The sequence below is a fragment of the Colletes gigas genome, unplaced genomic scaffold (genome assembly GCF_013123115.1).
Source record: "Colletes gigas isolate AHSC1104 unplaced genomic scaffold, ASM1312311v1 Colletes_gigas_Sc00013, whole genome shotgun sequence".
In the NCBI taxonomy this organism is placed as follows: domain Eukaryota; kingdom Metazoa; phylum Arthropoda; class Insecta; order Hymenoptera; family Colletidae; genus Colletes; species Colletes gigas.
In genome coordinates this window covers 6,524,200-6,537,619 of record NW_025106642.1, presented here as the reverse complement: position 1 = coordinate 6,537,619, position 13,420 = coordinate 6,524,200, and the positions used below count along the sequence as shown (strand labels likewise).

Sequence of the window (13,420 nt, the reverse complement as noted above, 5' to 3'; positions counted from 1 at the left end):
TTAATTTTTGACGCGTTTCATTCTCCAGGGAGGGACTCGGAACGAATGCTGCGGAAAGTCCAGCCGCGTGTCGCTTATCCATGTTTCCGACTTGTACTGCTTGCAGCCTGAATAACACGAGCCTCGGTAACGAGACCAAACCGATGACATCCTCGTTAAGGCGAATGTCCCAATTATCGACACATTTTACTTACAATCGTAATTTTGCCATCGAGTTGTCGTTCAGAATTATATCGTAACCCCTGCGTTCCCAGTCAAGTCGACGCGCCGTTTAATAAACTTTGAGACGTTTATGACCATCAGGGACCGTAAAACGTTTGTACCGAACGAACATAATGAGACGTACGGTTACTCTTCAACCTAAATGTTGAGATACAATTCCGCTTCTATTAATAGTTCCAGGTCGTTTTACCGTCTGTGCTTCGTTTTCTCTAATGGCAATTGTTTTTTGAAACAATGCTTTCGTTTTCTATTGAAATCTTACAATACACCAAGCCTCTTTTACTCCATTTTACGCGTTAACAATACATTTTCATTCACGGTGTACAACGCGTTTCCTTTATCACGCCTTCGTTAATATTTCTGACATTTCTGTAACGGTACAACGTTCTCAAAACTGAGCTCACTTTACAAGTAATGCCGTATGCGATAAACCTAGAAAATCCTCGACTCGATTTGGAGTTTGCTCGTTTGGTAGGGCTGGAGCGAACGTTGCGCGAAAGAAAGGCAAAGTTTTTCGTCCGAGCTGATATTTCATCGTTCGGGATCGATGTTGATGCGAAGTCCGTGCCACTTTGGGCAAAACCAACGTCGTAAATATCGTTTAATAATGGGTCACGGTCCTGCGAGCGAGCAGACTGCCGTTACCTTTTTAAGGTAAGGGCTGATTGAATTAACGCGCCCGTAAATCCGACAAATTAAACGGTTAAGGCGGCGAAGAATACGACGTTTTCTGGCGCGATGAAATTAAAAGCGGAACCTGACGGGCACAAAAATAATATCTCACCACACTCGCCACTTCCTAGGTTAATTGCACTCGACCCTTTTCGGTCGAGGCAAGCTACTTCACGCTCCTCTTTAAAACCGTTCGATAAGACCATTCGGCTTCAAGGATTTCGACAAAGGAATTAAATGTATTATGAATTCCCTCCCCCAACAGGGAGGTGATCTAAGGAAATTTGGTCCTTTGTTGTTTATCTTGCTTTCTACGATGGTGAGATAATGGCACCAGTAGTTGACCATTCGAGAGAACATCGTGACGAAAAGGGTCTGTTGAAACTTCGATCAGCAACTCGGCTATTAGATGGCGGATCTTCTTTAGGAGTGAGTTTATGCAGTCTTCTCTCGCGACAAATTATGCCGAATAATTTGCGTTTCGCGTACTTTCAGACAGAGAAAACTCGGGAAACAATTTTACAGCCCTGTAGCTAAAGGCCACCCTAATGTAAATACGAGAACATCCTTATGACTGGTCAGTGCTTTATGGAAACAGTGGTATGGCACTATAACGCGAATAGCGAGTACACCGAGCATCCAGGGTGTGTTTAGAGCAAGCATTTAGAGAGCAATTAGTCCAAGAATGCAGCAGGGGTATGTTAATTGTGAGGAGAACGAGCATTCTGTTTGTAATTATTCCAGCCAATCTACCGCACTAGACGTTCAATTAAAGTAAATAGAGTATTTTACCGGACATAGTAAATTTATTTATTTACGTTAAAAAATTTATATTCAAATGAAAATATTGAACGTCGAATAAAGAATAAACCACCATTTATTTATCGCCGAACAACAATAGCGGAATAAAAATAAATACATATAGAATACCAATACCATAAATTTGTTCTCTCTCCGTACAACTTCCAATTACGTATATTGATATGTTTCGTCGAATGTATCCAAACGATTGGCTTAATTCATGAAATATGAAAATTGCACTGTTTTTTGTGGCACCTCAAATTGCTTGCTCCGCGTGATCAAAAACGGGGAATGCTATTTGGTATAACGCACGTAAAACTGCAACGTGTTCTTCAGAGTGCACGGTTCCCCGGTGTTTGTATCCAACCAATTTCGAGTATGCATGCAATCCTGAAATACATCCACCGCGCCACTACAAGCCCCTGACACGAACCGTCCGACAAATCTCGAAAAGTTAATAAACCACCGCAGAAAGCGCCGTTAATGAAAACCCGACGCGGCGAATTACCTTTTCCATGGAATTCAAACTTTAGGAACGTATAGGATAAAGGACATATCGAATGGACATCGCGCATCTGAACTTTGACCCTCGAATTCGATATCGAATTTCTCATAATAGCGTCATCGAAACTTTCGTTGAATTTATAAATACGTAACTCGAATAACTTTGAATTTAGATACGAAATAAGTATCGTTAACCGTGATGCCAGGGGTGACAGTATCCTTCTGACGTTCGTCGAAAAATTACAACGAAGCACAAAGCTATGCCACCAGCGTGTGCCATTTTTTAGCTTGAAAAGATGTCATAGCGCTCATCCAACCACGATAATAGCCAGATTTCACTCGTCGCGACTATCATTTATTTCCTGCCTTGCAAAAAAGGCAATTCGACGCGATAACGAACCTTCAAAAGGCTGAGGATTGCTTCTCTCAAGAGCTTTCACAAACGTGTTTTGTTCAGAAGGGACGTATTTTCAATAGTTGATAATAAGTATGTTGGTCGATCCAAGTTCCAATGGATAACCAAGTGCTTTGCAAACGTGGCAACAGACACTCTATCGCAGTATTAACGGTCTTGGAATTGTTTACTGCACACAAACAGAAATTACAGTGGCTAATCAGATTAGGTAAACTAAGCAGATTGCGGTCAATTAAGTGTACGCGAACTTAACAAACATTGAAGCTCGATTTCGACGCAGCTTCGCACGAACAAATTTTGTTCTGTATTTTTTGTTTGCTTTTATACGTATTCTGACTGCACGACAATTCTGGAGAAAATAATAGAATCAATAGAGTATGGAAAACAGTACGCTTGGGTCACATTTTACACAGTCCTTTTTCAACGGGTTCCATTTATTTTTACACGGTTTTTTAAAAACGTTCTACGTGCTAAAACGCACACGCTGTTTTTATGCCCTTCCTTTATTTTACGTAGACCTTTTCCGTTTGTTTTTTAAGTTACACGATATGCATCCGTGTAAAAAGAGAACCAGGTGTATTGTTACAATATATCGGGACATCTATGGTTGGTGGGTCATGAAAAAACGGTATTTCAGTGTTCACAAATGTGACATTATTAATATCTTACGCTTACCATTTCTGATAACATTTGCCCAAATATAACGAAGTCATTTCATTAATTTAAGAGTAACTTTGTGCAAGCGTTCAACCTGGTTTCTCCTCTTTGAGTAGCTTGTTAAATAAAATATATAAAAATAAATTAATTACAAATCTTTCTGCGAAGCGCCCACTCGTTCCGGCACACCTGTTGGGAAACGTCATAACTTTTGTGCTCGTAAAACCAGCAAATTTCACTTTTCTTTGTTGGGTTAAATCCTGGTAAAGTTTGCCGGCGAAGTTTTACAGGATTTACGCGTCGTTTCTTGCGAAGACATTTAGTAGTTCCGCAGGTTTGCCCACTTATTGTTTACTTTGAGGATTCATTAATTAACGGACGTACGACTGGCTAGGATATAATTTCGTCCAACGATCTATGAAATTTTTAATTAAATTCGTGCGATGAACGTTTAAAATTCTGTTAATTTACGGGAATTGGAGCGATTAATTCGAGAAAAGGCCGCACGGTATATTATTCCGCGTCGTTTAAGTGTCACCGACGCGACGTTAAAGGTGTCGACGATCAGAATCTACGATCGCAAATTAAAATTCCATTCGAACCGCGGAGTTTTATCGCGCGCGACGCCGCTTCGATATTTCATTCGTTCTCCAGGAACCATTTTCCCCGTGGCGGGCTCTTTGACGCGGAAGCATAAACGAACCAATTGACTAATGGACGACCGTGTACAACAGCCTCGACCGGTACGCGTCATTTTCTGCGGCCCTCGAGAGAAATAAATTGCACTAGAATCGTACAACCAAAATGAAAATATTTTCCGAAAGAATTTTTCTGCTCATCTCTTTCCCCGAGAGAAAACTCACCGTTCTATTCAACGTTTTCTATCAAACTCTGGCCAAATAATTGTTCGAGTATTTATTTGTATTGGCAAATCCTGGAATAAAAGATCACCCAGGAATCGCGATACATGGATTCGCAGTTATTTGTACCTGCGGTTGTTCAAATTGAGGTGATGTGGTAACCGCACAACCCTTTGAAAACGCAGCGTTAGATCAAAGCTGCATTATCCGTTCGATTAAACAACGCGTTGTCGAACCACTTCGTTCCACGAGGTAACGAAGGGCTACCTGTACCGAGAGCCAAGAATTCATAGAATTTTCCTCAACATCGCCACGATTCCATCTATGTTTATGCCTATGGAATATCGTCTGTTCAACAGGTTACACTCGTGAACGACTGTTAACCATCGAACGACGATGGATTTTGTTTCCTCGGAGTAGAAGTGACTTCTTTGAAGTGGTTCTTTGGAGAAAATGCTCGGCGGGGAAAGTAGATTACACTTCCGAGTGGAATATGCGGGATAACGGTGCCGTTATTGGTTTCTCCTCGAAACTGAGTTCGTGGCTGAGTGGATTCACGGATAAGGTTATTGTTTTAATTGTAGTGTTTTAACTTTGTTAATTAACAGGATTAATTTGTTCGATCGATTGAGAGCGGAATCAGCCACTAGCAGCCTTTATTCTGTAATGAAGAAAGCGTAGAGCCGCCGAGGGTCTTTCTAGCGATAAAGGGCGACTTTAAACTCACTTTTTAAAATTAATTAGAAGCCTCGGTGCTAAAGAAAGATCTCCCATTCGATCGATTAGAGTTTGCAATTTATGATATATCATGGTTCTCGACTCTGCGTGTAACGTATAGGTTTTTCGGTAGTCGAAGCAAAAAATTGTGTCGTTTCGTCTCGAATCCGTTAGGGGGACTCATCAGTACGGCTTAGCAGACCTTGCTTCCGACACGCCTAGTCGTTGAAGGCAGTCTCTCTACGAATAAAGTTTTTAGATCAAACTTAGCTGCAAGAAAGATATTAATAGCTATCCAGTAGCTGAAAGGGACAATTTTGAAATTTGTTACACAAAATAGTTTTTTTATATATTCATACCAAATATAGGAAGAGCGTATCTACCAATAAACACCTTTCGCTTGCATAGTGGTGAAATAATTTAAATGCATAAGATTACACGGTCAAAGAATATCAAAGTTCAAAGTTGGAAAATGCAAGTATGAATATGAATCCTGCTCGTTTGGGAACATTTCGTCGCGACAAGTGGCGACGCTGGAAATGTAAATAGTGGGGTTGTAAGTTCCGGGTATCAAATTCGAATTAAGCGGGTGTAGCTGAAACGTATCGGGCAATATGCACAGTTTTAGCAAACGGGTCGCTACTAATTTGAAATTCATATTACGTGTTAGCCCGTACTGTTCCCTGCCCGAATAGACGAACAGCCGAAACACCGGGGATCGCCAGGCGAATGTTAAATGTTCCAACATTATTCGAGATTTCCGCGCGCATGGAATCGATAACACCCCGGACACGACGGATTGATGCAAAACTAATGGGAGTTTCACGACGAGGCGAGAAAAGGAAACGAAACGCAGTTCGAACGACAATACCTTTTTCGCTCTTGCCAGCGATTTTATTCGAGTTTGAACGACGTCCTCGTTAAAAGCTCCGCCGGTTTTAGGGCGAATCTTTCAACGTGACGCCCATTAATTTTCGATCAATCCTGTACGACCATTAGCGAGGATTACTCTCTATATAAATTCGTATACAAACTTTGCATCGAAAGTTTGACGACGTCTCCTTTGCTTCGTACTTATTCCGAAACGTATAGAAGATGATGAACGGACTCGGTATTTTTTTAGACGCGAAACGGAGTCAAAAACTTCTGGTTCTGGTTATTTGTGAATTTTTTTTTATGAAGCGAAAGGAGGTATTGAATTAAAATTTCTTCCATTAAATTTATTAATATTCCTACCGAAGGATTTAAATTTTGCCATCCTATTGTAGTTTAGGCAGCTTTGGATAAGAGGATTGGCTAATTGGTTTCGAATTAGGTTTGCACGCCAATCGGACTGCGTTTTCTTCCCGTGCAGCGTTCTATCAAAGACTCCTGACTTTGCAAATTTTTCGAATTTCGAAGAATCCGTTCGCTGGCATATTTTACACGCCTAAACTAGGCAAAGGATTAAAAAAAGTTCGTAGTTTATGACCCTCTTAACCCGTTTCGGCCAACTTCGGGAGTATAAACTTCATGAATATGTATAGGCGCAGTACTTACGACTTTAATATTGGTTAATTAAATGGTTATAAAGTACTTCGAAAAATAAAATTCTCTAATAAAAGCGTCTCGCGTAACTGTAACGCTTTTCATTATGGTCGCAAACATTTGTTTCCGTCAAACGAGAACACGGATGGTCCTACCTTTGTTTTATCAGAATGTACAAGGATTATTTTCACTTATTTTTGTAACGACGATGAATCATGCTTTTGCGCAAGTTTCTTGGCAATGATTCAAGAGAAGACAGTGCACGAGGAGCAGAAACGCGAAAGTAAATGATAACTTTCTCGGAAATATATGTGACTTCGTTTCACAGAGTAACTCCGTTTACTCTAACAAACAACAGAATGTGGCACAGCCTGAAAAAGGAATTTATGAGCATAAAAAGTGCTGACAGATCGTAACATACCATCAGAAGTTTAATATAAAGTTAAAATATTATTGCGAGGAAAAGAATTTTTCAAAAAAATTGTTTTCGGAGTCTTCTCATCCGATTAAAAACAGTATGGCTAACGATCAAAGCAAATCATAGAAGATTAGATTCCATTTTCCATAGTTTGTGCAAAATCTGAAAATCAAATATTGCCGTCATTATAATTACAAAGTGGATCGCAGGAAACAATGGATCCTAAGGTTATATTGCGATCAGGGTTTGAAATATAGTCGAAAAGTCAACGAGACGGAAAATTTCCGTTAAAATATAGTTTTACGAATCATTTTAAAAATAAACCATCGCGTATACCAAGTTTCGTTGAACGTGGCACATTTTAGATTAAGTGTTCAATTGTAACGTTCCTGATAGTCAACAAATAAACCAAGCTTCGTACGAGTTTAAAACAGAGGCTAGAAATCGTATCGAATACTTGTTTGTCTGCAGATAGCGGCACTATTGTTGCCAGATGATATTAGACCAAGCAAATATTTATATTACACATAGCCGCCACACGTTTTCATTTGGGTCATCATTTGCTTTTCTTCTTTCCATATTTACTTTTCCTTTGTGTACTTTCTATTCCGCAGTCCCTGGATTCGTTTTAAATTACACAAGCAAAAGCTCGTACGGGAAAGTTCATACAGTTTTCAACGAAAAAAGGAAAATGAAAACAACAAAAGCCTTCGTGTCTTTCAAAAAAATACAGAAAAGTATCGAAACGTATCTAACGATATTCAGCAGGCGCGAAGGAAATGTTTGATATCGTTTTTTTTAAAATATTCACAAAGGGAAACCTGACTTCTTTGTAATTTCTATTGGTCTCGTTGTAAGCATCCAGGCTGCGAAACACGCAAAATCGTAAAACACGTCGAGCGCGAAGCCATTGATCATCCGTGAGCTCGCGAACGCATAAAAGAGTCAAGAACTTTTCGCCACGTGGCGGGAAAAGATTTCTTTTCACATTAAGATGTAACGTATGAAATGTTGCATTCTTCGTGTACATTGTAACAAGAAACATATCGTTTGTAAATACGAGACACGTAAAATCGAGAATCGTGGCACGCTCAACATTTAAGTTGAATCGTGCATTCACAAAACATGCGAACAATGTGGATATTTAATGTTACATCCTAACATTATTAGGACCACTGACACATTATATTACTCTTTTCTTTATTCTAGTTCAGCGCCCATTTAATTTGATACGATCCGCGAGTATTTCAATCTTCTCAACTTTTCTCCACGCAACGTGGTCTCTAACTTTTTAAGTCGTATATTTGATTTGGTTCTACCTGCAGTTTTATAAATATCATTCCTGCTCTTGACATGTTATTACCTTGCGATTCTTATTATTCCGCCTTCGCCTTTCTTATTTAGCGTGCATCTAAAGCTTCCACAGTTTTAAAGCACGCCAAGAAAAGAAACTTTAAATTCGTCGACTATTTTAATTCATTATTCGAACCTTATCGATCGAGATTAACTTTTTTCGATTTACCAATTAATAGTAATGTTAATATTCTGTATTCTCATTCGAATTATATTATAAATGCACAGGTTCCCTGTCACATATGTATTGTATATCATACCGCCTGTTTGGTTCTCACCGAATTAATTTCCCTAATTAGATGCATGAGAGGTGCACTACGTTGCTTTCCATGCACGAACTTTTATTCTGATATCCTTGCTTTGTCGTGTCTAAAAATCTGTGAAGGCTGATGCGTTTCCAGTATCTTGGAAAATATGTTAAGTCTCCCCTATACTTAAGGGTGGCGATAAATCTCTGGCCTTATCTTGTGGACTCATCATAAGTTCTAACAAGTTATCATCTTTATGTAAAAGTTTAGTAATCAGTGAGCACAATGGCTTCATATCTGAGCGGTTCGTTCTGACAAACTTGCCAGTTTACCAGCGGTTCGTGCATAACAGTATTGAGAGCGGTTTCCAAGTAGAGAGATTTCGACCCCTTGAATCATCCCTTTCCTTTATCGAACCTTCAAGCACTTGGATGCATGGTTGCCTCTTCTCCTGGTTATCTAGTTTTATAGCTGACAGAACTCATATCGTAAGATTTAATGATTGCTGTTTCAAAAGGATTAGGGCGCTCTCAGGTGTTTCAACCCACTTGTGTCTCCTGATCTATAACTTATTTATTCATGATATTCTTGATGATATTGTAAATAGAGAATTTTTAGAATGCCATATTATTCTTTCAGTCATTCTATTATCCGACCCTCGTAATTCTTCGACTAGTTTTCTAGCTGAATAGACCTACGTCCGATTATTACCATAATGATGGTCCTATACAGTAGCAACTAGGGTTATTGACTCTCGAGCAACGTCGTATCAAGGCTGACCTGCTCTTTGTATATAAACTAATCCATCAGCAGGTTATCTTCCCCGATATTCTGCAGCAAATGCATTTTCGTATTCCCTCTAGAGTTTAGCTCTTTGAAGTCATACACTGTGGTTTCGATCCCTTGTTTTACTGGTTCTCCCCTGATAATTAAACATTTGGTTTTCACTTGCATGTGTGATTTGTAACTTTTTCTATTCCCGTTCTCTCCTCTCGTATGTTTGCACTGTTTTTCTTCCTTTCCACGATCTCTCAACCGCATTTCTTTTTTGTCAAAGCGCTCGTGCCCGTATAAACACATCGAATGAATAAAATAAACGAATCAAATTAAGTGAACCAACAGCGGTGGCACACCGTTAATTGATACCGTGTTGCGTTAACGTGTAGTGCGTTCAATTAAATTTTTGAATGGTATTTTCGCGAGCAAGAACAAAATAAAAACAACCCTCGACGCGTTTCCGACCTGACTCTCGTCGGGGAAGAATTCTAATTTGTATTAGACGCGGAATGTTGTTCGTGTTTCTGATGGGAAGTGGGCCGACGATCTTATCGCGTTTAATAACGACGTGGCCACAACGACCGCGAAGCATCGTGGTTATTTTGTCGTATTGCGCGTCGAGATGATCCCATGAATACGAAACTTTCCAAGAGTCAATTCTATTCCATGTTTGCCCTCGGTAAGAACCGAACGTCAACGATAATCACATTTTTAGTACGTGAATTTTTCAATATTCACGCACTGTTCGTTATTATCTCCAATGTTTTGTTATTTCAACTGCAACTTTGTTATATCGTCCTCATATAATCATACTAGGTTTGAAATAGAATATTCAAGAAATTTAATCCACTCTGCAGACTCTAGAATAGAAACAATTGGTAAACATGGATGTTAAAATTACCAAACTAGGTTCGAAACGTTCGAATATTAATTGTTCAAATTATGATTATGTTGGTCATTATCATTTCCCTATTAATATTCAGCATGACAAACAACATTCGTATGAATAATATTAATATTCATGTTGGTAGATTATCTTTCACCAATATCTGCTAATATTGGTGAAATATAATAATTCATAAAGTTATATACGTATTATAATTAACAAACATTTGTTAAAATCTATCCGTGTTTCATTTTTACTTCAAACGTGAAATAAGGTGACTCCTTAATTAGTGATTGCGATCCCAAGTATGTAGATATGCTTGACAGTCCGAGAGAGTTGCTAATGAATATTTTTAATATAGAATTCAGTGGGCTACATAAGCATGTTTTTCGTACAATTTTAAATAATAATGCAGATAATACTGCATATTTCAGTACTTTAATTTATTAGATAGTAACTACAATAGAACGTGATGTCATGCATGACGACTCATGGCTCTCTGCCATGGTTTTCAAAGCAATTCCATTCCTCTTGCAATGCCATATAGGCTCTTTGGATGCAAAATGCACATTCACGTTTGACATTGTCACCATCGTAGAGTCACGCGACGTTCTAAAAATGTGTCATTGATGGAAAAAGGCTATTCCAACTCTGAATTGTACACCCCTGGGAAAAATTTTAATGGGAGATTCTAGAGGCCAAAATAAGACGAAACTCAGGGATACTAATTTGTTGATTTGAGATAATATACTTTTTTTTAGGTATCTATGAGCTCTACTTCAGAAAAAAGTTTCACTGCTATTCACTTGGTCCACTTTTATGGGGTTTTTCTTATTTTGCGGGGTCAAGGATCAACTTTTCGAATATTTTTGCGATTTCTACATATTCTTCGCCTAAATACGCGTTGTTTGCCGTTTGAAACATTAAAATCGTCCAATCCGTTCAGGAGTTATGACGTAGTAAAGATACGCATGAAATTTCAGTGAAACATATCAATGCTTGGTCAGACAATTCGGTAAGGAATTTTTTCCTCGAATGTGCGCAGGATTTCGGGGGTATGTGTATTGACTAAACATGATTGTAATTGACCCCTGCAGCCGAAAATAATTTTTCTGTGAATGATTTGAAATTTTTTAATTTAATTTTTTAATAACTTTTTAACGATGCCTCAATCAAGAAATTAGTATCCTTGATTTTCGTCTTATTTTAGCCTCTAGAATCTCTTACTAAAATTGTTTCCAGGGGTGGCCGAACATCCTGTATACTGGGCGTATTATAGACTTGTTTTTGCAAGTTATCTTTTTCGTCCAGTAGTGTTTTGTCTATCAGTTCAGAAAACGGAGGTTCTACCCAATTTTCGAACCCGGTGACACTCCGGTGCACGATAAATAGAGGGTATTTTGTTTAATCAGACGTTGATCGATAACCGAGGAAGGGACTCCGAGTACGGGTTCTATCCGAAGGGACGACACGCGATATCTCTTGATTCTTATTCTCGAGGAGCTCTAAGAGGATCCCTGAGGCTGGACGTATCGGAGACGAACAGCGACCTCATCATTTATATAGCTTTTGCTCTTTACAGCCGTATCCTTCAGGCAACAATCGCGCCTAGTCGACGAAGAAAGCTAGGGAAAATTGAATCGTAGAGTCGCATGAAAAATTTTAAGAAATATGACGAACTCGGGACAGGGAAGTCGCATAAATTTTCGTCCTTGTTCCCTAACTCGAAACTTCGCCTCTGTTCCAGCGTATTTCGAGTTTCCAGAGTCGCGTTCTTGTTCTCGCGCCGATAGAACCAATCGCGAGCTTCACCCGACTTCTGGCGCGCAAGGTGTCCCTATTCTAGTCTCGTGTGCGAGTCGTTGGTTCTGGTGACAGCGACGACGGTGTCTCTGTTCATTCTGATTTATGCTAATTTCATTATTATACCTCGGAAGTAGGACTGGAATCTTAACGAAAGTTTCTGTACTTTGATTATCGAACGCTCAAATGGATCGAGTATTCTTAAAGGGCTTGACGGTTGAAAAAGAATTTATTTGAATTTCGTTAAGTTTCATGGAGCGTCCAGAAAGGTTGGGACCAAACTTACTTTGTAAATATTTTTGAAAGCTTATCCTTTCAATAAAGTATTTTTCATCTACTTGGTCTCGGTAATACGTCCCAACTTTTTTGGGCATCCTGTATGAGGAGAGAGCGCGGTAAATAAAGAAACGTCCATCATACCGATGGATTGGTCAGCACGAGAACGGCAGCTCTGAGATGCTTCAGGTTGAGCGTCTGCGTGTCCTCGGGGTCCTCGATCTCCTCTCGCATCATCAACGACGTGACGTCGAAGGACGCTTGCCTGAACTTGCCGCCGTCGTCCCGTCCGAACCTGGCGATCCTCCGGCTGTTGCCCTGGGTGCCACTTCCTTCGTCGCATTCGGCTTTGAAGCGTTCCCGTGAAAAAGGACATGCCATTTTGCTATCAGCGTTTCTCAGAGGTCAGAGGCTGGCGGGAACCGGCGATCCAAAGCACTAACGAGGAACGGCGCGGCGCCTCGCGTTTACGGCAGTCTCATGTTTATCAGCGATCAGCTGTACGGTTGACACAGAGAGCTCCTCTGTCCCTCTCTGTTTTTCCCAGCCCGTTTACTGCTGGGGGATCTAGCGATGTGTGCGCGTTCGTTCGCTTCTCTCTGTCCTGTTTTTGCCCGGTGTCGGGCGATCCTCTTGCATCGTTGCCTCACAGCACGCGCCGGACCGGACACCTGCCGCGGCTACCATCAGCCCTCGTGCTCCGGGCCACGGCTAACGACGCTATCATTTCACTTATTACTGGCGCGCGCTTATCGCTGTTCGTGCCACCGCAATGCAATCAGCGCTTACCACCCGGCGTCCTCGTCGATCCTCCTCGGGGTGTACGCGGTTAAACGCTTGGCCCCTGACTCGCGCTCGTCCCGTCCCCGTCGGTTGGTCACTCTCTCTGTCTGGCGAAGCTGCACTTCAAAAACAACCACCCCCGCGGGGTTTCCCTCTCGCTTTCGTTCGTTTACTTTTTAGCCGCGCGAAACGTCGACTGCCGTCGCTGTCGTTCGCCGATCAATCGGTACGCCAGGTACTCGGTGAACGGCGATCGTTCGCGCGCGTTTCCGATATTGTCGTGCAGGATCGGTCAAAGTGCACGATCCGCAATCGAACGACGAGCAACGCTACGTACGATGCCGTGTCGGAGCGCGTAGCGCCATACTAGTCGCGGATTGACCGAGGCGCAGCGAGCAGCGCCGAGTCGACGTTTCGTCGACGAAGGGTGCACGGGGTTAGGGGTGGGAATCGCTGATAGGCGCTCGGGCCGCGGGGTGTAACGGGGAACCGTCGAGGCGC

The 13,420-nt window shown here is 40.9% G+C and overlaps 1 protein-coding gene across 1 annotated transcript in view; it reads right to left on the bottom strand.

The window, feature by feature from the left end:
- LOC122399378 (head-specific guanylate cyclase) overlaps window positions 1-13,215 on the bottom strand; it is a 50,369-nt gene extending 37,154 nt beyond the window's left edge. Inside the window, exon 1 of the mRNA XM_043400027.1 lies at window positions 12,281-13,215. Within this exon, the coding sequence (XP_043255962.1) occupies window positions 12,281-12,517 (237 nt within the window). The 5' untranslated portion in view covers window positions 12,518-13,215. The remainder of the gene's footprint in view (window positions 1-12,280) is intronic.
- Window positions 13,216-13,420: the final 205 nt, after the last annotated feature.